The sequence below is a fragment of the Impatiens glandulifera genome, chromosome 4 (genome assembly GCF_907164915.1).
Source record: "Impatiens glandulifera chromosome 4, dImpGla2.1, whole genome shotgun sequence".
NCBI classification, from domain to species: domain Eukaryota; kingdom Viridiplantae; phylum Streptophyta; class Magnoliopsida; order Ericales; family Balsaminaceae; genus Impatiens; species Impatiens glandulifera.
Genome location: NC_061865.1, coordinates 55,850,424 through 55,875,891, shown reverse-complemented (window position 1 = coordinate 55,875,891; position 25,468 = coordinate 55,850,424). Strand labels below are relative to the sequence as shown.

At 32.3% G+C, this 25,468-nt stretch overlaps 3 protein-coding genes across 3 annotated transcripts; all 3 read right to left on the bottom strand.

Moving 5' to 3' along the window:
- Positions 1-1,245: 1,245 nt before the first annotated feature.
- LOC124933606 (receptor-like protein 9DC3) lies at positions 1,246-4,461 on the bottom strand. Its single transcript, XM_047474038.1, has 2 exons — positions 1,631-4,461; positions 1,246-1,517 (listed from the first exon to the last, which is right to left on the bottom strand). Exon 1 carries the CDS (start codon positions 4,413-4,415, stop codon positions 1,638-1,640), a length of 2,778 nt encoding a protein of 925 aa, XP_047329994.1. The 5' UTR covers positions 4,416-4,461; the 3' UTR covers positions 1,246-1,517; positions 1,631-1,637.
- Positions 4,462-5,912: 1,451 nt separating this feature from the next.
- On the bottom strand, positions 5,913-7,924 carry LOC124935465. Its single transcript, XM_047475897.1, has 5 exons — positions 7,392-7,924; positions 7,186-7,314; positions 6,431-6,546; positions 6,146-6,227; positions 5,913-6,059 (listed from the first exon to the last, which is right to left on the bottom strand). The coding sequence occupies exons 1-5, from the start codon at positions 7,458-7,460 to the stop codon at positions 5,913-5,915; spliced, it is 543 nt and encodes a 180-aa protein (XP_047331853.1). The 5' UTR covers positions 7,461-7,924.
- Positions 7,925-11,754: 3,830 nt separating this feature from the next.
- LOC124935464 (receptor-like protein 9DC3) lies at positions 11,755-14,952 on the bottom strand. The gene has a single exon (XM_047475896.1). It carries the CDS (start codon positions 14,950-14,952, stop codon positions 11,755-11,757), a length of 3,198 nt encoding a protein of 1,065 aa, XP_047331852.1.
- Positions 14,953-25,468: the final 10,516 nt, after the last annotated feature.

Sequence of the window (25,468 nt, the reverse complement as noted above, 5' to 3'; positions counted from 1 at the left end):
GAGAGAAATCGTAGAACTTTCAACAATCTCAAACGACCATTGTGATCCTTCATAATGCTATCATCATAATATTATATGAGGTCCGAAGTAGGAAGTCGACAAATTCAGTCAAAGAGCTCATTGCTCTTTTGAAATATCTCTGCACACGTTAATTTTTTGTTATTCGTGTGATTTTTTCACAAATTTTATGCTTTTGTCGTTGTACTTAATCGACTATCCATTTCATAATAAATTTCATGGATCATTTAAAAAAAAATAAAAATACAAAATTTTGATAAGATAAAAAAGTTATTTGTTTGTTGGTAGATATATAGACCACATATATAGAGTTGCATTATATTGTTAGAAGTCATGAAAAACATAACTATGAAGATAACTTCATAGGTAATTCCATTTTTCTTACATCCCTCTTCATCATTCATTGTCGCGAACCATTTTGGTTTCCAATATAAAATGAAAGACAATCAGCACCTAACCCACTATCATTATGAATGTGCACCCTTCAAAACAGCTTGCCATGTCAATTTGAACCAGGTTGATGAATGCATAATCAGAATCATCAAGGTGGTAGTGGTGTTGCCATTTCATAAATCACATAATTGATAAATGTATAGATGTGATAGCTAAAATATTTAATTTTATTTTTTTGAGTTATATATCTGAAAAAATAATACAAGATATATGAAAAATATGTTAATATTGTTAAGTCTTGTAACAAGAGAGACAACTAATTATGTATGATTCTAACATATTTTCCACATATTATTCATCATTCCAAGTCAAGTTTTGAAAAAATGACAAGTTTTTGTTACTACTATTAACAATTAAGCATTAAAGGTCCGAATTATTTATTTACTAATTAATTATTAAACACAAAGTAAACAACAATTTTATTTGTTATGAGAAAATAACTGAAAATTATAGTTTAATTTTTATGGATTTAGAACAAAGTTTGGTTGAGTTTTGGTATGTCAATTTGATTTTGGATTTGAACAAATACCATAAGACCTAAAAGTAGATATATCATATAGGTTTCTGAATTACTTTTATTTTTCTAAGATAGGTTTCTGAATTACTTTTATTTTTTTAAGATGTTCACTTTGTTGCATTTTTATTGGTTCACAAATTAAGAGTTACTAATGTCCTATTTATCTTTTCTTTATTTATAAAGATGAAGCAAAATATTGTAGTATATGATTATGTGAAGAAATAAACTATATAAGGACACAAATAAATAACAAATTATAATCTGAAAAACAGAATAATTCGTCTGCTTACATGTTGATACAATGTCGTTTAAACACAACGACAAAAGCATATACAATCGCATTACAATATTTAAAATATAAGATTCAAGTTCTATAAACATAATCTTGTCACAATTTATTTTCTTATCAAAGGTAACATCATTATTTCATTAATGTAAAACTAAAACATTTAAGTAGTAAACAAAACCGAGTGAAAATGACCCTGCACTAGTAAACTCGAAACCTTGAAGAACATGTATGTTGTAGTACCTGATCCAACAAACAAAGACAATAAAATTGATGTGAAAATGTTGGTTTAATAAAAATGTATACAACTATTAATCTGTCTATTCTTTTAATAAAATGTGTAATGAATTAATTACCTGAAAATTAATGTAATCTCAGATTACTGGACAATCTCCTCACTCGTCTATATTTCTTGATGATTTTATATCCCTCTTCATCGATCATTGTGGCAAACCATTTAGGTCTTCCCGTATAGAACGAAAGACAACCTCCACCTAACCCGATTATCATTCCAGAGGCATACCCCATCAAAACAGCTTGCCATGTGAACCCGTTCATGAATGCATAATCTGAATCATCATTTTCAGAATCATCATTTGGTGATGGTATTGGTATTTCATGCCCTTCGCATTTTCTTGACAAAGGAAGTCCACATAATGCCACGTTCTCCATGTAAGAAGTGTTTGAAAATGTGTTGAATTGTTTACCCTGAGGTATGTGTCCTTCTAGTGCATTGCAAGAAAGATTCAGAACTGCAAGGAATGTTAGACTTGTAAGTTCTTGAGGTATCTCTCCAGTAAGATGGTTTGAAGATAGATCCAATTGTTCGAGCTGAATTAAATTTCCCAATTTGACAGGTATATGTCCGCTAAGCCGATTATTGGAAATATTCAGCATTGTGAGTCCAAATAATTTTCCAACAACATCCGGAATGGCGCCCTCAAACTTATTGCTTGACAAATCAATTATTGTCCGAGATTGTAAGATAAATCCTTCGATGCGAGCATCAAAGCCTTTCATTGTCATTGTAACAGAAACTTCATAACCATTTGCAAAGGGTGTCAGATTTGTGCGGTTTTGATTCACCGTCTTCATAGCATTGAAGTTGTTAAAATAATATGATGGCAATGGGCCAGTGAACTCATTATGGGATATGTCGAAAATGCGCAATCTAGGAAAAGGAGATGGGGTCTTTGAAAATTCAAGGAAGCCATGAAATTTATTTGACCTCAACACAAGGACCTCTAACTCTGGAAGAGCATCCACCCAAATTGGAAATGTTCCATTTATCATATTGTTTCCAACGTCTAACACTTGTAAGTTCTTACAGCGTGAAAGTGATTCTGGTATTGGTCCTTGTAAACCATTCCCATTCAATGCAAGTACGCTAAGCACGTTGTCCTCTGCATATGGTTCTGGAATCCCGCCGCGGAAATTATTATTTCGAAGGTTTAATACTGAAAGTGCCGTGCTGAAATTTCCGAAACATGGATGAATCTGACCTTCAAGCTCATTCTGGGACAAATCAAGTATCTCGAGAGAGCTCATGTTACATATAGAAGAACGGATCTCTCCTTTAATTTTATTATTGGATGCACGAAATATGATCATGTTGCTCATTTCTCCAATCCATTCAGGTATTTGTCCACTAACCCCAGTGTTGGAAAGATAAAGTTCTGTGAGGTTTTTTGAAGTCTTCAAAAACTTAATAGGAATGTTTTGTAGTTTACATGAAGACAAACGGAGTGAAGAAATGCTAGAGAAATTGCCATCAGCGTCTACTACTGACAAGTTTCCATTATTGCTCAAATCAATAGTCCTTAGATGTTTTGCGTTTGAAAAGGTATCAAGGTATAATGAGCCATCAAAATTATTGGAAGATAAATCGAGTATACGAAGTTTTGTCAAATTTGATATGAATTGCGGAAAGAAGATAGATGACAGTGCACCAGAAAGCATGTTGTTGTCTAGCCTCAGGTCATCTAAATATGGAAGCCCAAATAGACCAACAGGAATTGAGCCTTCTAAATGATTTTTTGATAGAAGCACAAATTTGAGTTCATTTAGATTTGGAAGAGAACGAGGGATGATACCAGTAAAATTGTTGTAACTTAATGACAAACCAATAAGTTGGGAGAGGTTTCCAATTGAACCGGGAAGGGATCCTGAAAGATTGCAATAATCAATTCTCAAGTAGTATAATGAGCGAAGATAACCAATTGAATCGGGTAAACCACCAGATAAACTTATGTTAGAAAGTTGTAGCCGCTTAAAAGGAGAACTAATATTCCAGTTCACATTGTGGAAGCTTCCCTTGAGTCCGTAGTCCCCAAATATGAATAGTATTTGTAAGGCTGGTAGGTTGAAAACACCATCAGGCACTTGTCCATACAACCCAATATTGCCGATAAAATTGAGAGATGTCAAGGAAGTTAGATTCACTATGAAATCTGGAATAATGGAAGAAGAAATGTTTATATAACGGAGATCTAGGATTTCCAACTGTGTCAGGTTACTAATGATGTTCTGAAAGTTATGTTGTTCGAGCCTTAATGAGTGTGTGCTTACATTACCATAAGGATCATAATCAACCTCACTAAGACGAAGGACAACTAGTTTAGAGAGGTGGGCGATCTCCGATGGGATTGGACCTGAGATATTGGAAGTGGAAATGTTAAGATGTGTGAGGGTGGGTGCCAACATGCCAATAGAAGATGGTATGTGAGACTGTTGGAAGTTGTTGTAAGAAAGGTTTAGACTTCTTAAGGGAAGCTGGAAGAGAGTGGTGTTTGGATGCAAGGTTCCAGAAAGTTGGCTACAACTGAGATCAATGCCGATGACATTGCCGGTAAGATCATCGCATGTGACTCCATCCCATGAGCAGCAATTTGTGCTACTCTCATTCCAAGACAGAGTCTTTGGATAAAATGGTTCATTATGAAAATAACCACAAAGGCTTTCATCAGCAATTGTTATAAACATTTGCTTGAATTGGAGCAAAATAAGACGTTGTTGATGAGGACATAGATGATTAGAATTAGAAATAGAAATAGATGATGATGATGAGGAGGAGGAGGAAAGAACCTGATGAAATTGCAGAATGATGATTAGAAGCAGCCACATTATAAGGAATCTCTTCATTATTAATGTTGAATTGCTGTAGAGATATATTTGGTGGAAGAGTATGAATATAATTTACTTGCAAATTCATAAGCATTTATAGAAGAGAGATCAAAGTTAATTATTAGTGAGGAAAGCTGTACAAATTACTCTGAGTTGACCCACACAACTGTGCCAAGTCAAAGTCTTCTTACAATGAAAACCACTCATTATTTTCCACACACCAAGTCAAGTCTTAGTCTTGAAACAAAACAAAAAGAGAGACAATACTTCTCCTTTAGTGGAGTTACAAAAATATATATTTATGTAATAAATAATTTCATCCATTTAAAAAATTACATATCTGTGTCTAATATAATTCGAAGAAACAAAAAAGTATATTAGAATCAAAACACTAGGTTTTTTACTTTTTACATTTAGAAAGTTAATACCATCTCACCTTAATCTAAAGCGTTTTTATTACAATCAAACTTAAGACATTTATTCTTATAGTAACTCTTTCAAAAAAAAAAAAACTGCTATTCTATTTTATAAATGTTGAAAAATATTTGTGATTATGTTGGATGAGAGTTAACCTTAATAAGTTGTGTTTTGATATTGTAATTTAATTTAAAAGAGATGTTAATATTTTATGAAATATAAGCATTTTGTTGAAAGTTATACCTAAAGTTGTCCATTGCATTCAATAAAGCATTGTAAAACATTTTGAGTATGTTTGGTGCAAGATAGAATTGGAACTTAGAATCGGATTCTAAATATGCAGTAGTTATGTAATAATTAAATATTATTATAATATAATATATATAAATTGAAGGCAGACAGCATACTCTACAATATGTGTTATGTTTTAAATAGAGATATGCATGTAAACATTTGGATATTAATTAATGTTTGTTCTCATTTATTACCCGATTAGGATGATTGCAGAAGCTTCATCTAGTTATAAATAATTTATTGGTATGTCTTATGCCAAATAATAAAGTTCAGTTTTAATAAGAATGGTTGTTATATAAAGACATAACAATCTGTATCTGATGAGTCTGAAATAATACATGCAAGATTTCTAAACATTTATTTCCTACACTTTTGTATCAAAATCATGTGGCGGGCCAAATGCATAACTACCTTTCAAAACATTACAAGAAACAAAAAAAAAAAAGAAGTTTCAAATTATTCATTATATAGATATGGGCCATATTTAATAATCATGTCACATTATTATTATGTTAGATTAGAAGTCTTAATCATGGTTCTGAAAACCATCCTGGTTATCAATTCATTTTTTTTCAAATTTCAGTCCCACCGGTCAACCTTGTTGGATCGGATTTTATTTATTTTTTAAACTTAAATTTAAATATATTAGTACATAAATTGTATATATAATCACTTAGGCAAATGTATAAATAATCAAATATCCTAGAAGGTAAAGAGCACCCGGATGAAACTAGCAAAATGAAAACCCTATTAATTATTGGTCTAATTTATTCAAGCACAAAATGAGCTTTAGTAACATCACAATTAAAGCATTTCTTTTCTTCGGAAGACAATATTATGTACAAGTAAAAACCCGTACCTTTGCAGCAATAAAATAAAAAAAAAATGTACCTGATCAACAGCCTTCTCCAAATAATAGAATGCTTGCTGATCCGACTGAACATATTTATTCTGTTCCAACACAAAGAGAGAATTTTCATAAGGACATATTTCTGATCTTTAGAACAATTAAAAATAAGAAGGAATATAAAACTTACATCAACTCTAAGCTTACAACCTAGTTCATATTGTGCATCTGGATCACCCATGTCTGCAGCTTCAACCAATAAAGCAGCCCCTCTGTTTAAAGTAGACAAACTACCCAGTTATTTGATATAACTATGTCAACAGAAACAATTTACTAGGAGAGGAGTTAATAATCAGCTAAAAAGGGGAATGCAATTGTTATCCCTTAAAATATAAAAAACATCAAGGAAGAAGTAAGCCGACAAAGCAAACAAAGATAAAAAAAGGTACAAGGTTTAGAGCTTGTTATCACTTACACAGCTACACATGCCCCAGGTGTATGATACTTAAAATGTAACTTTGATAAAAAGTATCTAGCTTGTGTATTTGAATTGTCAACCTCCAGGGCCAACTCAAAATTCTCCTTTGCCGTCTGCAATATCACAATTCAAGAATCAATTTGAAAGTTAAGCAAACTTTCTTCATGCATATGATGGGAAATAATCTACTTTAATGATGACAACTACCTAATCCAAATTCAATTCATACCTACTCATTAAGTTCATTTGGAAACGGGATGTATCTGAATTTAGTTTGACCCAATTTCAGGATTTCAATGGCAGTTTCTCTGCCAGATCCAGATCCAAGACAAAAGTTTTTACAAATAGGACCATTGTAGTTAAATCAAGAGCTGGAGATGGGGGAAACTGAAAAAAGAAATAGAGCATGAGTTCAAATTCAACCAAATTACTGATCACTTGGCCAAATAAGAGACCTCAACTCATACATAATGTCTAAAACCGTATAAAATCATTGCATGCATTGATATTAAATAAGTGAACAAAGAAAGAGATAACAAACATCAATAACCATGCTCATTATTAGTGCAAAATGATGATACCACAATCTACACAGTATAACCATGCCTCTACAAGAATCACAAGGATGATAGAGTAATTCACATAGTTAGATGCTGACAATTTACTTAAGGAGTTTAAGTGCAATTCCCTAACATGTACATGAAAGTGATGGTAAAAATGGTGAACGAAAGTTTCCATGAAGTTGAGTTTACCCGTAGGAAAGGAATCAACTTTACGTCATTGTAGTCCCAATAATCCCTTACTCTATCAACTTCCTTCAATGCATTCCAACCTTTGGCTATGTACTCCTTCGCCTTCTTGTTTCTACTGTGAATTCCTCTCTGCAAGAATAATCAAATCTGACAGTGAACATTTCACACATATATATATATATATAGTCAATATTCAAATAACTGACCTGCAGAGTAAATCGCTGAAGTAGATTATTTTGGTCCCTAGCACGTTGCAAAAGGATTTGTCGCAGCATTGTTACCAGATTATGCAAACTCAATAACAATACGAGTCAAAATTAATCTTAGACGACGAATTGTGGCATTGTTAAAACAGAATATATATATAGAACATGCAGTCACGTATTAGCATCTGTAATTGGGAAGATAACTATATCATTTGGGAACGAGAAGCTTAACAATCGATTGCCATGAAGACTAAGGACGGAAACCGCCTGAGCGATTGATTCGAGTCCGTGAGGAGGCGATTGCGTTTGAGAGAAGACGAATTAGCGATTATAAGTGAAGCTGCCAGACGATCGATCTTCTGTTTCTGTTGATGCTAATTAAGGAATCGGTTGTTTGAAGGAAGAGAAAATATTAGAAGCTGGAGTGAGAAACCCTAGGCCAAAACAGAAGGCGGTGCAGGCGGGGCGACGGGCGGAGTGAGAAAGAGACGACGACTTTAGGGCGGGCGTTTCAGCCTAACTGACGTCACTCAATCATAATCTTCTTTAAAGAAAATAATAATAATGATAAAATAAGATAGTTCTTTTCTTTTATTTATATACAAATTATTAAGTTTGGACTTAATTGTTCAAATAAATTTATAGTCAAAGTTATAATGTGGTAACTTCATAATTCTTTTATAAATATACACAATTATTTTACACTATTATTTATATTAAATAAGTGACAATAATTTCTTATGAGACTACGTTTTTCTTTTTCTTCCCACCAGTGTAAGTCAACAAAAAAGAGTAACATAATAATAAAAATATGTTACGGTTCAATTCTCATCGAAAACGTTTTAAATAAAAGCGGAGGTTCATAGTTGAAGGGTGTAATGTTTGTTTTCCTTCAAAATAGTATATCTCAATTTGGACTTTCAATCGGATGCTGGATAATTTGGACGTTCGGTTTGAAATATCAGACACCATTATATTATATTCTTCCTATAAAAAAATTCTTTAAAAAAATTATATATATTAGATTGATAGTCATATTATTATAAATAAATAAACTTAAAATATTTATAAAATATGAAAATTAAATAAATATATAATGATAATTATATATTTAATTGTGTATTCGGGGCATATTGGGTGAGATCGAAGCAGAGACACAAATACAATTCCCGTAAAATTTCCGATTAACTACCGATCAAATCGGAAAATATCGTTCCTAACAAGATAGTTCAGGTCGAACCGCGAGGCGGCTAGTTATAATTGTCATCCCAACTTTATCCAGTTTATCGATAGGTCAAAGTTAGACGACATAAATTTTGTGGCTATTAGTTTTGATTATAAGTGTATTCTTGAGAGACATTTTACAGTGCAAGATGTGGAAGATGTTATTAATGTGTGTGGTAGTGACAAGGCTTCGGGTAGCGAGGATTTCATTTTGGTTTTCTTCAAAAAGATGTGGACCTTCATTAAGGGGATGTTATGGCGGCTATTGAACACTTTTATTGTTTCTCCTCTTTCGATAAAATTTGGAATTATACATTAATTGTTCTCATCCGCGAGGTTTCAAGAATTATAGACCTAAAAAATTTTAGCCTATAAGTTTAGTCACGTCTTTTTACAAGATTATTTCAAAATGTTTGGCAAACAGGTTGCGTGTGGTGTTAGAATCAATTATATTCGTCAACCAAATGACGTTTATTAAAAGGACGTCAAATCTTTGATGCGGCGTTGATTGCAAATGAGTGCATTGATTCAGCTAACTCTAATGGTGCTCAATGTGCTTTCGTCAAATTTGGTATTGAAAAAGCTTATGATTATGTTAATTGAGACTTTCTCTTCGATATCATGGCTAGGATGGGAATGGGCGAAAAGTGGATCCGGTGGATAAAATTTTGTATTTCCACAGCTAAATTTTATGTTATTGTGAATGGTAGTTCTCAAAGTTTTTCGAGAGTTCGAAGGGATAGGCAAGGTGACCCATTGTCCCCTTTTTTGTTTGTCATTGTCATGGAAGCTCTTTCTAGGATTATGATATTCGCTGAAAATAACGGACTTATCCATGGGGTTGATTGTGGATCGGGGAGAGCTCCGTTTTACATTTCTCACTTGTTTGCTGATGATACGCTCTGTATGATTCAGGCTTTCCGTAGAAATTTCAAACACCTTTGTGATATTTTGTGGTTATTTGGGCTTGCTCGAGACTTAGCGTTAATCTTGGCAAATCTGAAGTTCTCTTCTCTAATTCTATGTCGGCTAGGAGAAGATCTCGTTTGGCGGATGCATGGTGTGGGGGGTAACAGTTTTGTTGTTTTCTTCCTTGTGTTGGCATCTATTACTATTTATAGAGATGCCACAATCAAAGATATGTACGACACTTGCTCTCAAAGGTTTGCGCATAGTATCAGATATAGAAGGAGGTTATCATTGGAGAAAAGTTCTTTTAATGATAAATTGTTATCATTAGTAGCCAACAAAGGTGTGTCTCCGTTGAACCAGGATACGATGCGATGGAGAAATTTGTACAATTTTGATGTGGGACATTGTTATTATCTATTTAATAGAGTTGTTCCAACTGAGTTTTGTTGGGAGAAATTATGGGAGTCTAAGATTTCCACTAAGATTTATTTTTTCGGGTGGAGTGCGATCCACACTGATAATCTAACTGATGATAGATATATGTGCAAGGGTCTTATCTTAGTTAGTCAATGTCGTATGTGTCTTAAGGATGTGGAGACGCCCTCATCTCCTTTTATATTGTAAAGGAGTCTATAGTATTTGGAGTCTTCTTTGCAGTATTACTGGTATTCATTGGGTTATGACGGGAACTATTGGTGCGTGTTGGGAAACGTTGATTGAGACAGCTAGATTTGTGGGACTGAAACAATGGGGTTATATCCCCATTATTTTCTGGTTGGTAATTTGGTTGGAGAGAAATCGTAGAACTTTCAACAATCTCAAACGACCATTGTGATCCTTCATAATGCTATCATCATAATATTATATGAGGTCCGAAGTAGGAAGTCGACAAATTCAGTCAGAGAGCTCATTGCTCTTTTGAAATATCTCTGCACACGTTAATTTTTTGTTATTCGTGTGATTTTTTCACAAATTTTATGCTTTTGTCGTTGTACTTAATCGACTATCCATTTCATAATAAATTTCATGGATCATTTAAAAAAAATAAAAATACAAAATTCTGATAAGATAAAAAAGTTATTTGTTTGATGAATGCATAATCAGAATTTGAACCAGGTTGATGAATGCATAATCAGAATCATCAAGGTGGTAGTGGTGTTGCCATTTCATAAATCACATAATTGATAAATGTATAGATGTGATAGCTAAAATATTTAATTTTATTTTTTTGAGTTATATATCTGAAAAAATAATACAAGATATATGAAAAATATGTTAATATTGTTAAGTCTTGTAACAAGAGAGACAACTAATTATGTATGATTCTAACATATTTTCCACATATTATTCATCATTCCAAGTCAAGTTTTGAAAAAATGACAAGTTTTTGTTACTACTATTAACAATTAAGCATTAAAGGTCCGAATTATTTATTTACTAATTAATTATTAAACACAAAGTAAACAACAATTTTATTTGTTATGAGAAAATAACTGAAAACAGTGTCTTATAGTTTAATTGTTATGGATTTAGCACAAAGTCTAGTTGAGTTTTGTTATGTCATTTTGATTTTGGATTTGAACAAGTACCATAAGTAGGTTTCTGAATTACTTCTATTTGTTTAAACATGTTAACTTTATTACATTTTTCTTGGTTTAAAATTAAGAGTAAGTAACGTCCCATTTATCTTTTCTTTATTTATAAAGATGAAGGTAAATAGTGTAGTATATGATTATGTTAAGTAATAAATTATATAAGGAGACAAAAAAAAATCAAAAATTATAATTTGAAAAACAGAATTATTCGTCTGCTTACACGTTGATAAAATGTCGTTTAAGCACAACAACAAAAGTGTATACAATCGCATTACAATATTTAAAATATAAGATTCAAGTGCTATAAACACAATCTCGTCACAATTTATTTTCTTATCAAGGTAACATCATTGTTACATTAAAGTAAAACTAAAACATTCAAATAGTAAACAAAACCAAGTAAAAATGACCATGCACTAGTAAAATCGAACCCTTGAAGAACATGTATGATGTAGGCTGTAGTACCTGATCCAACAAAAACAATAATATTAATGTGAAAATGTTGGTTTAATAAAAATGTATACAAATGTTAATCTGTTATCTTCTATTATGTTAAACTCAAATATAAAAAGCGTTAGACATTAGTTACTATTTAATACAATATAATATATAATGAATTAATTACCTGAAAATTAATGTAATCTCAGATTACTGGACAATCTCCTCACTCGTCTGTTGTATTTCTTGATGATTTTATATCCCTCTTCATCGATCATTGTGGCAAACCATTTAGGTCTTCCCGTATAGAACGAAAGACAACCTCCACCTAACCCGATTATCATTCCAGAGGCATACCCCATCAATACAGCTTGCCATGTGAACCCGTTCATGAATGCATAATCTGAATCATCATTTTCAGAATCATCATTTGGTGATGGTATTGGTATTTCACGCCCCTGACATTTTCTTGACAAAGGAGGTCCACATAATGCCACGTTCTCCATGTAAGAAGTGTTTGAAAATGTGTTGAATTGCTTACCCTGAGGTATGTGTCCTTCTAGTCCATTGCAAGAAAGATTCAGAACTTCAAGGAATGTTAGACTTGTAAGTTCTTGAGGTATCTCTCCTGTAAGATGGTTTGAAGATAGATCCAAATGTTCGAGCTGAACTAAATTTCCCAATTTGACAGGTATATGTCCGTTAAGCCGATTATTGGAAATATTCAACATTGTGAGTCCAAATAATTTGCCAACAACATCCGGAATGGCGCCCTCAAACTTATTGCTTGACAAATCAATTATTGTCCGAGATCGTAAGATAAATCCTTCAATGCGAGCATCAAAGCCTTTCATTGTCATTGTAACAGAAACTTCATAACCATTTGTAAAGGTTGTCAGATTTGTGCGGTTTTGATTCACCGTCTTCATAGCATTGAAGTTGTTAAAATAAAATGATGGCAATGGGCCAGTGAACTCATTATGGGATATGTCGAAAATACGCAATCTAGGAAAAGGAGACGGGGTCTTTGAAAAATCAAGGAAGCCATGAAATTTATTTGACCTCAACACAAGGACCTCTAACTCTGGAAGAGCATCCACCCAAATCGGAAATGTTCCATTTATCATATTGTTTCCAATGTCTAACACTTGTAAGTGCTTACAGAGTGAAAGTGATTCTGGTATTGGTCCTTGTAAACCATTCCCATTCAATGCAAGTACGCTAAGCATGTTGTCCTCTGCATATGGTTCTGGAATCCCGCCATGTAAATTATTATTTCGAAGGTCTTGTACTCTAAGTTTCGTGCTGAAATTCCCGAAACATGGATGTATCGGACCTTCAAGCTCATTTTGGGACAAATCAAGTAGGTTGAGCACTTTCATGTTACATATAGAAGAAGGGATCTCTCCTTTTATCTTATTATTGGATGCACGAAATGTTCTCATTCTGCTCATATCTCCAATCCATTCAGGTATTTGTCCACTAACCCCGGTGTTGGAAAGGTCAAATAATCGGAGGTTTTTTGAAGTCGTCAAAAACTTAATAGGAAAGTTTTGTAATTTACATGAAGACAAATCCAGAAAAGTAATGGTAGAGAAATTGCCATCAGCGTCTACCACTGACAAGTTTCCATTATTGCCCAATTTAATATACCTTAATTGTTTTGTGTTTGAAAAGGTATCAAGGTACAATGTGCCATCAAAATTATTGAAAGAAAGATCGATTTCATCAAGCTCTGTCAAATTTGATATGAATTGCGGAATTGAGCCATCAAAGTTATTGTAATTTAAATAGAATAGACGAAGGTCTGTCAAATTTGATATGAATTGCGGAATTGGGCCATCAAAATTATTGAAAGAAAGATCGATTCCATCAAGCTCTGTCAAACTTGATATGGATTGCGGAAATGGGCCAGATAGATTATTCATTGAAATGGATAAATAGGACAACATTGAATGATTGTTAAAGAAGATAGATGGCAGTGCACCGGAAAGCATGTTGTTGTGTAGGCTCAGCTCATCTAAATATGGAAGCCCAAATAGACCAACAGGAATTGAGCCTTCAAAATGATTGTAAGATAAATAGAATATACGAAGCTCTGTCAAATTTGATATGGATTGCGGAATTGGGCCAGATAGACTATTATTTGAAATGTCTAAAAAGGACAACATTGAATGGTTGTTAAAGAAGATAGATGGCAGTGCACCGGAAAGCATGTTGTTGTCTAGCCTCAGGTCATCTAAATATGGAAGCCCAAATAGACCAACAGGAATTGAGCCTTCAAAATGATTTTCGGATAGGTACAAAAAATTGAGTTTGTTTAGATTTGAAAGAGAAGGAGGGATGAGACCAGTAAAATTGTTGTAACTTAATGACAAACCAATAAGTTGGGTGAGGTTTCCAATTGAACCGGGAGGGGATCCTGAAAGATTGCAATCATCAAATAGCAAGAAGTTTAATGAGCGAAGATGACCAATTGAATCGGGTAAACCACCAGATAAACTTATGGTAGAAAGTCGTAGCTCCTTAAGAGGAGGAGTAGTCCCACTAATGTTCCAGTTTACATTGTGGAAGCTTCCCTTGAGTCCATCGTTGTACCGTATGCGTAGTTTTTGTAAGGCTGGTAGGTTGAAAACACCATCAGGCACTTGTCCATACAACCCAATATTGCCCATAAAATAGAGAGATGTCAAGGAAGTTAGATTCACTATGAAATCTGGAATAATGGAAGAAGAAATGTTTATATAACGGAGATCTAGGATTTCCAACTGTGTCAGGTTACTAATGATGTTCTGAAAGTCATGTTGTTCGAGCCTTAATGAGTGTGTGCTTACATTACCATAAGGATCATAATCAACCTCACTAAGACGAAGGACAACTAGTTTAGAGAGGTGGGCGATCTCCGATGGGATTGGACCTGAGATATTGGAAGTGGAAATGTTAAGATGTGTGAGGGTGGGTGCCAACATGCCAATAGAAGATGGTATGTGAGATTTTTGGAAGTTGTTGTAAGAAAGGTTTAGACTCGTTAAGGGAAGCTGGAAGAGAGTTGTGTTTGGATGGAAGGTTCCAGAAAGTTGGCTACAAGTGAGATCAATGCCGATGACATCGCCGGTAAGATCATTGCATGTCACTCCATCCCATGAGCAACAATTTGTGTTACTCTCATTCCAAGACACTGTCTTTGGATATGATAGTATATAATTATCATATCCATCAACACAAAAGCTTTCATCAGTCGACTTATGATCAATTACAAACATTTGCTTGAATTTGAGCAAAATAAGACGGTGTTGATGAGGACATAGATGATTAGATGAAGAGGAGGAGAGAACCTGATGAAATTGCAGAATGATGATGAAAAGAATCCACATCATAAGGAATGTCTTCATTATTAATGTTCAATTGCTGTAGTTGAAGTATATTTGGTATTGGTTTGGGTGGTGGAAGAGTATGAATTTATAGAAGAGAGGTACGATGAGATCAAGTTAATTAATTATTATTGAGGAAAGCTGAGTACAATTACTCTTTATTATTATTATTATTGATTTTCAATCAGTTATAAGAAGATTATTGACGCAGGGCAAATAGTGGTACTCCCGTGGAATCTTTCTAACCTCAACTTCTTCAACAAACAAACCAAATGTGACTGTATTAAATAATTATGATTCCATATATAGAAGAACACTAATTATGATTTGGTCATATTTTCAACACATTTGGTTAATTAGTAAAAGATAAAACATTTTAGAAGTTAATCATATATATATACACAATTATGCTTAATTTTTAAAATATACGGATTGTAGAGCCGATAGTCGAGAGTTGTGATTAGTTTGAATAAAATTATAAATATATATAAGAAAGTAAATGGATATTTGGGTTGACTCGTCCATAAATTTCAAACAGGTAAAAATAAAATTTAAAATGATATAGGTATGTTTAGAACTTGCAACATAACAAAAATAAGTAAAATTCTTTAACTAACTAGGCTAATAAGATTTTATATTATAAATTTAACAATAAATTTAATGAACGTAAAACATTTTCACCCTATAAGTTTAACTTTTTAACTAAATAATATATATATATATATATATATATATATATATATATAATATTAAAATTTATTATTACAATATATGAAAATTATTAATGATGAAAGCTATTTACATCTACTATTTGACTTGACTGACTACATAAGTAGTTAATTAATGTTTTACAAGTCTTTTTTAAAAATTAAGTTAGTACAATTTTTAATCTCTTAGTCTCTTATTAATTCTATACAATCTAGTGAGTTATTTAATTGTTTTTCAGAATTATGTATATAAACACGTAACATTTTACCATTAATAGATAATTTAAAGTTAATCTTTATTTATTAAATTTTAGAAACTATGCCAATCATAATCCCCTATAATGTGAGTATCCAATTTATTAATGTTATGTTGATTGGATATTTGGAGCACTTTTACAAGACTATAATGAAGAACTAATTAAGTGCTTACAGTTTTGATGTTAAGTCATAAGAGAAATTGGACGTTTGTATTATTAATTGGCTTGACTTGGTCTGTATTGGTATAAAGAACATGTAATCGCGGTATTAGAGACACATGTTTTGGGATAAGAGTGATACAAAATTTGAATTTATCCTTAATGGATTTAAAAGGTTTAATAAATAAACGAAGTCTAAAAGAAATATTATATATAAATGATCACTTGTTTATAATAAAGAAGGGGTACGTGAGACTTAGCGTCGAAATATCTTTTTACGAGTAACGAGTAACCAACACCAATTTTGATTGAAATATATTTCATTTGCGTTCGAGAACGCGAAATAAATTTATTTCTCAATTTTTTAAAGAGAAAATCGATATCGACTATAAAAATCAAAATTAGTCTAGCGATATTATTAAATTTTATTTTTGGTTCTCCACCTCACTTTAGATGAGATGACTTCTGAGAAAGTCATTCTCTCGTTCATTTTACGAGGTTCTAGAGAAAGGTAAGTCACGCAATTTAGAAATCGATATTAAATTAGAGTCTAGTTTAGTCTATCATTTTGATTTTTCATCCCACTAGGGATTCAAAAGGAGGTAAATTATGAGGCGAAAATCACTTTAAGATATTAGACACATATATATATATATTTTTTTGAATTAATGAGAACTAGAATCACACACAGTTTTCGCGCTTCAACTTAAAGCGATGTCATAATCTTAATAAATATATTATAAATAAAATATTCTTTTCAATTTCTTAATAAGATTAATTATTTTAATAAATATATATATTTCTATTTATATATTATTATTTAAAATATATATAATTTTGATTTATATACTAAAATAAATTCACAATATAAAAAATAATTAATATATATTTTAACAAATTGCCTAATCCACATGAATGAGTGGAGGTAGTATCTAATTATTAACAATTTTTTAATTAAATTCATAGATTAAAAATAAATTTCATTTAAAAAAATAACAATAAAACCATGTCACAAAAGGGAGCTTTAATAAAAAAATTCCTGTAAACCCATGATGGGGAGGTTTCTTATATGACCCTGACTCTAGCACATTAGTAATAATTATTTTCATGTTCCCTCTATGTGGGAAGGGACACGATGTTAATTAAAAAAAATAATAATTACCATCATATCCCTCCAACTTTTTTAAAAGTATTGAGCGATTAAATCGCCAATCGGACAAAATGTGTCGTCAAAGTCTCCTTAAGACCACTAGTTATGATTTCGACCAATTTTCCACACATTGATGTGACAAGTCAAGTTAAAAAACCCTTAAGTTTTCACTAATAAATCAAACAACTTAAATTTAAATTGTAAGATACTGATTACTTCACTTTTAAGTAAAGTCTTGCAAAAGAGACAATTTATGATCTACAACATATTTTCAAATATTTAGGAAAATTTAAATTCTCTCGATAAACCTCAAAATAATCATCGTTTTGTAAGTCTAATACCTTCCAAACACTTCAAAAACACATTCTCCAAAAAAAAAAAAAATATAAAAAAAAACTTCCAAAGAAAAAATAATAAAATCATCAAATAATTACACCTATGTAGTTGATCTCTCCGACCCTTCATCTAATTTTATGTTTTTTTTTTTTTCTGAAGCCTTAACTATTAAACTTAATGTAAACAACAATTTTGTTTTATATGACGAAGATTGATTAGATTATGGTGACCCGGATGAGTATTGATTGGGGCATGAGCCTAGGCTCGCGATATAATAATATAAAATAAAATCATAACGGTTTGATATTGGGTCCACTAGACCCAGTTATGTGACCATATAAATATATGGTTTTAGTTAGAGTTTTATTCTCAACATTCACACACAACATATTTATCGTTATTCTTCTCTATCTCTCTAAGTTGTAATATTCTGTTTTAACCATAATTTTCCTCCTCTGTAGTTTTTTTTCTTGGTTTTCCACATAAATCTTGTGTTATTTATGTGCTTTCTTGGTTGATACTTCATCTATTATTTATCTTGATTAGTCTCAGATTCATATCTTGTTTTTAAACAATTGGTATTAGAGTCTTGAGTATTTTTTATTTGAGACTATATCTATTTTTGGAGATGTCAAGTATGAAGTACGACATTCCATTATTGGATCACAATACCAGATTTTCTTTATGGCAGATAAAGATGTGATGTTTGCTCGCTTAGATAAATTTGGACGAAACTCTACAAGAGTTTGATAAGATGCCCAATTCGTGGACAGTATAAGAGAAAAAGAGAAGGGATTGTAAGACAATGTCTCATATACATCTACATTTACCGAACAATATTCTATAAGATGTTCTGAAAGAGACGAGTGCTGCTAAATTTTGGCTGAAGCTAAAACAGTTATGTATGACAAAAAGTCTTACTAGTAAGATGCATCTGAAGCAGCGATTATATTTTCATTATATGTCAGAAGGTACGCCTATACAAGAACATATATCGACATTTAAAGAAAATGTTTCTGATTTGGAAACCTTGGAAGTCAAGTGTGTCAATGAAGATTTAGCCTTGATTCTTGTGTGTTCGTTTCCCCAATCATATATCACTTTCAGAGATACTATTTTATTTAGTCGTGATGTAGTCACTACTACAGATGTTTATGGTGCATTATTCTCTAAGGAGAAGATGAAACAACTTTTTAGTCATTTCGATGGTCCGATAGAGGGTTTTACTGCTCGAGGAAGAACCCTAGAAAAATGTTCAAAAAGTAATTAGAGAGATAGATAGAATTCAAGAAAACCTTGGAAGACTTGGAATTACTATAAGAAAGGAGGCCACATAATATCTAAGTGTTGGAAGCTACACAATAAAGGTAAGAAAGAGGGTAGCAATTCGAATTTCGGTGAATCAAGTATTGCCGAAGCTGAAGACAATGAACTCCTCATGACTTCTATTTGAGACGCGAGATCGCAAGATGAATGAATACTCGATTATGGATGTACGTATCCTATGTGTCCTAATCGGGACTGATTTTAAACATATGATATAGTTTCCAAATGTGTTGTATTAATGGAAAAAAATTGATCATGTAAGGTCGTGGGTATAGGAACAATCAAAATCAAGATGTTTGATAGAGCTACACGGACACTTGGTTCTCTCAGTACTCTCGATTTAAAAGGGTACAAGTACACTGTTGAAGGTGAGTGATGAAGATTAGTAAAGGTTTTTTTGTCGTGATGAAAGGTGAAAGAAAATTTAACATGTTATATGTTTTGAAAGACTTTACTTTTTTAGGCGATGTTGTTGTCGCCACCTCTTCCTTATCTGATGATGATCTCACAAAGTTGTGGCATATGCGACTTGGTCATATGAGTGAAAATGACATGACCGAATTAAGCAAATAAGGACTTCTTGATGGACAAAATATTACTGAATTGAAGTTTTGTGAGCACTGTATTCTCGACAATATAAAAGAGTCAAATTCTCTAAAGTCATCCATAATACTAAAGGAACACTTGATTATAAACACTATGATCTATGGGGACCGTCTAGGATGCCTTCTATTGGAGGTGCTTATTATATGCTGACGACTATCGAGGATTTCTCTAGAAACGTTTGGTTTCTTCTTAAAGCAAAAGAGTGACGTGTTTTCTAAGTTTAAGGAGTAGAAGACAATGATTGAGAAACAGACATGGAAACCAATAAAAAATTTACGTACTAATAATGGTTTGGAATTTTGTTCTGAAGAATTTAATGCTCTATGCAGAATTGAAGGAATTGTAAGGCACCACAGTGCCTAAGAATCTACAACATAATGGTGTGACAGTGAGGATGAATAGAACTTTGATGGAGAAGGTGAGTTGTATGCTCCTTAATGTTGATTTATCAAAGTCTTTTGGGGCTGAAGCTACAGCTTTAACATATTTCCTCGTTAACCCCCGTCAACTATAATTAATAAACAGACTCCGCAAAAAGTATGGTATGGTATTCCTTCTAATTATTCTGATTTGAAATTTTTGTTTGTTCGACGCATGCTCATGTTGATGAAGGAAAACGGAAGGTTTGATCTATGAAGTTTATTTTTATTGGCTACAAGTTTGTTGTAAAGGGGTATAAGTTATGGTGTCTTAAAACCATAAAGGTTATAATTAGTCAAAATGTTGTTTTTGATAAGACACCTATTTTATATGCTACACCTCTTATATCTTCTTGTGATCAGATTGAGAAAAAATCTAACCCTTTTCGAGATAAAATTCAGCAAGAATTTAGCAAGCAGGTTTAGTTTGAGAGATAATTAGAATCTGAACCTGCAACACTACCATCAACTACACCATAGTTGTCAGATACTTCACCACTTGTACCACAATATAATATTGCTACAGATAAGTCCATATATGAAATTAGACATCCTCGAAAACTCTATGAGAAAGATTATAGTCAAATTCCAGAGATTATTTTTAATGAAATGTTTTCTCCGGTTGTGAAACATATTTTGATTCGAGTATTATTTGGCATCGTGCCGATGCATATTTTGGAGCTTGAGTAGATAGATGTGAAGACCGTGTTTCTACACGAAGTTTTAGATGAAGACATTTATATGCATCAACCTAAAGTATTTACAGTCTTAAGAGAAGATAACTGTATTTGTTATTTGAAAAAATCCTTTATGGTTTAAAGCAATCGCCAAGGCGGCGGTATAAAAGTTTCGACTCTTTTATGAGCACTTATGACTTCAAGAGAAGTAATTCTGATAGTTGCGTATACTTTAAAATTCTTTATCTGTTCAACAATTTTTATGTTAGTCCTATGAGTTCTCTATTATCAACTCGTTTTAAAGTCTTTTCAATTATGTTACCTCAGTCAGATGATGATATCAAGTATTTGTTTCGAGCTCCATATTCCATTGTAATTGGTTCACTTATGTATGCAATGTTTGTACTCTATTAGATTTGACATATTCAGTAAATGTAGTTAGTACTAGCAGATATCTGGAAAATCCAGATAAAGAGTAGTGGAGAGCAATTTGGTGGATCTTATGTTGTTTATGAAGTTAAACGGACATTCACCTATAGTTTGGTAAGACTAGAGATGGAGTTGTCGGTTATGCCGACTCTAATTATGCTGGCGATCTTGACAGAAGAAGATCGCATACATGTTTTGTATTTTTATTGACGATTGTGCGATTAGTTGGAAAGTTATTCTACAAAGTATAGTCACATTGTCTACTACATTGGTAGAATAAATGACCATTACAAAAGTTTGTAAAGCTAATATTTGTCTGAAAGACCTATTCGGGGAATTTAAGAAGAATTTATAAATGACAACAGTCTTTTGTGATAGTCAAAATGAATTTTTCTGATGAAGTACATTGATGTGCGATATAATTTTGAACGTGATGTTTTGTCTGAAATTCGATCCATTTGATCGATCAACCAACTTTGAGAGGTTATAAATAGCTTCTTCTAGGCAAACTGAAGAAAAAGAACACAAACCCAAGCCCTCAATCCATTCCATACGAAATCTGTCATTTAAATTGTCAAGATTTTATTAAAAATTTGAAACTTTGTATAAGGCTCTTGTGTTCAAACAAAACTCCCGTATTAGGTCTCATATGTTGCTTCATAGCTTAACACGTGTTTTGTGGACACGTGGGAATGGAGAGGGCCCAGAGTCTTTGTTTGAGGTACTATGATTTCAACCTTGTTTTGCGTGCTATGCATCTTTTTAAAACAAAACATTAATTTTAAAAGATTTTAATATGACCTTACCGCTTTTAAAATTAATTATGTAGAAATAATTAATTTTATATTCAAATTTAAGTAATTTAGGGATCAAATAATAATTTGATTAAAATTCGGTTTAAATTAATCAAAACATATATAATTTAAAGATTATTTATTTGAAAATAGAGTCGCCAAAAGATACGTGAATAAATGTCTTTCATCAGAGTTTCCATAAGGGGTTCGTTGTTTGGTTATACTCGGAAAAAGGCTTTCGGGCTATGACCTACGCGCCCGCCAAAGGAAGATTTTCTTTTTCTTTTATAAAATTCAGGCTAGAAAAAAATTATTTATAACCTATTATTGATTCTATTAGTAGTGTGGGGTTCTTAAACAAAGATTACGTAAATAATTGTACAAAATTATTTAAACGGACGTACCTTTGATTGCGTTGATGAAGATTAAACAAAACATGAGAATAGAAAAAGTGTGAGAATTTAAAAATAAATTCAAACGACCAAAATATTTGTTAAGAAAATATCTCGAAAATATTTGGAAATCATTTTTCGACGTTTAAGGATTATTTGAAAATGGGTTGGGGTTCCAAAATTAGGACCAAAATTTTAAATTTTTAAAAGTGGAACCAAACAAACTTTAGGACCAGAATCCTAGGGCCTGAGTCCATTTTTACCGGTCTAAGACCGGAAGGGCTCGGTTTAAAACGAGGGAGGTCTCGATTGAGGTGCTAGACCGGGGTTGGTTTTCTCGGTCGAGGTGCATAGACCTCTCGATCCTAGGCCTATGAGTCTCGGTCCCAGGTTAGGATTTCTCGGTCGAGGTGCATAGAACTCTCGGTCCAAGGCCTGGGAGTCTCGGTCCCAGGTCGGATTCCTTGGTCCTAGGCTAGAATCCTCGGTCGGATTCCTCGGTTCTTTCTCAAGAACACCAGTCCTAGTGCTCGGTCCTAACTCAAGAATACTAGTCCTTGGTCTCGGTTAGGACCAAGGATTCTCGGTCAGAGATTTTTGGTTAGGACTGAGAGTTCTCGGTTAGACCACTAGCTCTCAGTCGCTTGCCTTGGATCAAGAACACACATGTTCTTGATTTGGTCAAAAGTTACAAATCTAATAACTTTTGATACAGATAATGAAAATATGATCTGTAAGTTGCAAATAACTCATAAATGTAGGGATTAAAAGCTCTAACTCTAAAACTTAGTTTTAAGTTAAAATTTGGGATCTTTTGAATTAGGTCATTTCAAGGCCTAATTATTGTTCCATTAGCTTAGAAATAATGAACATAGTCAAACACAATAAAAACAAGAACATCATTCAAGCTTTATAACAAATTTTAAAGATGAAATTCAAATTCAATTTTTTTAAAATTTCAGTAGAATCAAACACGATCAGGATGTTGTTATAATGATTTGGAAATCATCCTAACATGTTTAGAAACACGATCAGGATGTTGTTAGGCAAATATTTGAATCAAAATTCAAGCCTAAAAGCTCAAGAATATTAATTTCAAAAATTCTTAATTTTCAAATCAATTTTTCGAAATTTTGGTTTTAGGTTGATTTGATCAATTCTCTTTTAACAGAAAGTTCATACATGATATATGAAGTGATTCTAAACAAAGAAGACACATAGTTAAGCCCTAGAACATATCAAACTTTAAAAAATTCAATTTTTCATTCAAAAACTGAAATACAGCGGATTTGGAAGCATACCCATAATTGGAGAACAATCATGGGATGTGTTGGAAGCTTTCCCAAAGCCGAGATGAAAGCTTTGATTGTCGGAGTAGATTAAAAAAAACAGTTCTCCATAATCCTTTATCTTTCTATTTAGATTGTAATATGTTGTGATTGTTTAATAATTTGGAAGAGGAGGACCTAAAGGCTATTCATACTAAGCTAGGTCGGTCGGGGTGGACGAATTCAACTCTAATTTGATCATCGAAGTTCTTATCCCTAATCTTATCTAATTCGTGGCAGCCTAGTTCTAGCATAGGATAAGATCAATAGGCTTAGGGGATTTGAAGGCGAGTATGTGGGTGAAAAAATGAGAGGATAAGGTAGACTGTGGAGTGAGGTGAAGCTTCTAAAAGATCGCAAACGATCAGTCACGTTTCCGACTAGCGCCCCATTCTAGCGAAGAAGACGGGTTAAAACGATGTCGTTTTGATTATTGATTGCGCCATTAGGCGATCCATTGGAGGTCCTTCCGCATTCGGGTGATTAATCTAACAGGGTTATCCATCCCGTTAGTTGATTCGTTGGATCCGGGCGCACGTTGGCGGGCATAAGTGGCGGTTTATAGGCGCTGGATGAGAATCCAACGCTAATCCGATGACTCAGGTTTCTACTACAACTATTAAACATAATTTCGGCTACACCAGATTATCAGTTTACTTTTTTAATAAAAGGGTTATTTTAAATCAAATTTTAATCCTTTTCTTGCGTTTTTTCTTCACCAAAAATTCCACAAAAAATATTTCTAGAAAAATAATAAAAATTATGTTCATATTTTTATTTTTTGGTATTTTTGAGAATTTGAGAATTTATTTAATTACTTTTAAGCCATAAATTATAATTAATGATTAAATCATAATTCAAATTATTTTGGATTTTATAATAATTTTTCTAATTAGGGTTTAATTATCACAATATTTAAACATTAATTTGGTTTTAATTCCTCTTTTAGGTTATTTTGAATTACAAAATTCAAAATATTACTTTAAAATTATAAATTGGGGTATGTCAAATTTTTATGTTTACAGCTGTGAAACTAGATTCTGAGTAATCACAAAACTGTTAAAAGAGTTCTAGAGTGTTCTCCAATTCACTATAAGTTTCCAATCATGTTGTAATTCAAATTATGAATTCAAATGATATTTTTTACATTTCAGTTCGATCAGTTTTATATGATGCTTGATTGTTCAATTTATTGAATGAAAAACAATACTGAGATCATTTACAAGTTTTTTGTCGAAATTAATTTGAATCAATTGATCCATTCAAAAGTACCCAAATTTGATTTTAAAATTTCCAAAATCGGGTTTCTGGTCTTGAGTTATAACTCAATAACAGTGACTCAAAAACTTTTCCAACACATTTCTAAGGATGTTAAAAGTATATCCTGACCATTTCCAAGCAATCTCGATCATGTTTACTCAAAAATCTATTTTTTTTATAAAAATAAAAATTCAGCGATTTGTAGCAAAACCATGCGATAGAGCCAAAATGTTAGTTTGAAAAGTTACCAACCAAAAAATAGAGAAATTTGAAATTGTTCTTAATGATGTATGGTACCATATTGAAAATCCTTTCTTAGTGGAGGAGTCTTAGGCCTGTTAACTATTTTTCCAAAAAGTAAATGATAATTTTAAAAAAAAAATGTGCTAAGTCTAAATCTTCTGGAAAGAAAGACCCACATTATGATTTCATATATTTTCCACAGATTTATGTAATTTTTAAAATGGGTCAAATTATTTATTAAAAACAAAATTAGATTAAAAGAAAAATATTATTTTTTATTTTTTTATTAAAGAAACAAGTATCACTTCATTTCAAGTTACAACATTTGTTTTTAAGCATCACTTCATTTCACGTTACAACATTTGTTTTTAAGTAAGAATCGAATTTGAGACTTTATTTTCGTAGTCAATACTTTTTCAAGAAACAAAATCAACTACTATCCTAGTTTATAAAT

What these genes read in the sequence shown, in the direction of transcription:
- LOC124933606 (XM_047474038.1), bottom strand. Translation starts at nt 4,415, where the DNA reads ATGAAGAGATTCCTTATAATGTGGCTGCTTCTAATCATCATTCTGCAA.
- LOC124935465 (XM_047475897.1), bottom strand. Translation starts at nt 7,460, where the DNA reads ATGCTGCGACAAATCCTTTTGCAACGTGCTAGGGACCAAAATAATCTA. An exon ending in TTCAGCGATTTACTCTGCAG is followed by an intron (nt 7,315 to 7,391) that starts GTCAGTTATTTG and finishes TTATTCTTGCAG; the next exon opens with AGAGGAATTCACAGTAGAAA. An exon ending in CCTGGGGCATGTGTAGCTGT is followed by an intron (nt 6,228 to 6,430) that starts GTAAGTGATAAC and finishes TACTTTAAACAG; the next exon opens with AGGGGCTGCTTTATTGGTTG.
- LOC124935464 (XM_047475896.1), bottom strand. Translation starts at nt 14,952, where the DNA reads ATGAAGACATTCCTTATGATGTGGATTCTTTTCATCATCATTCTGCAA.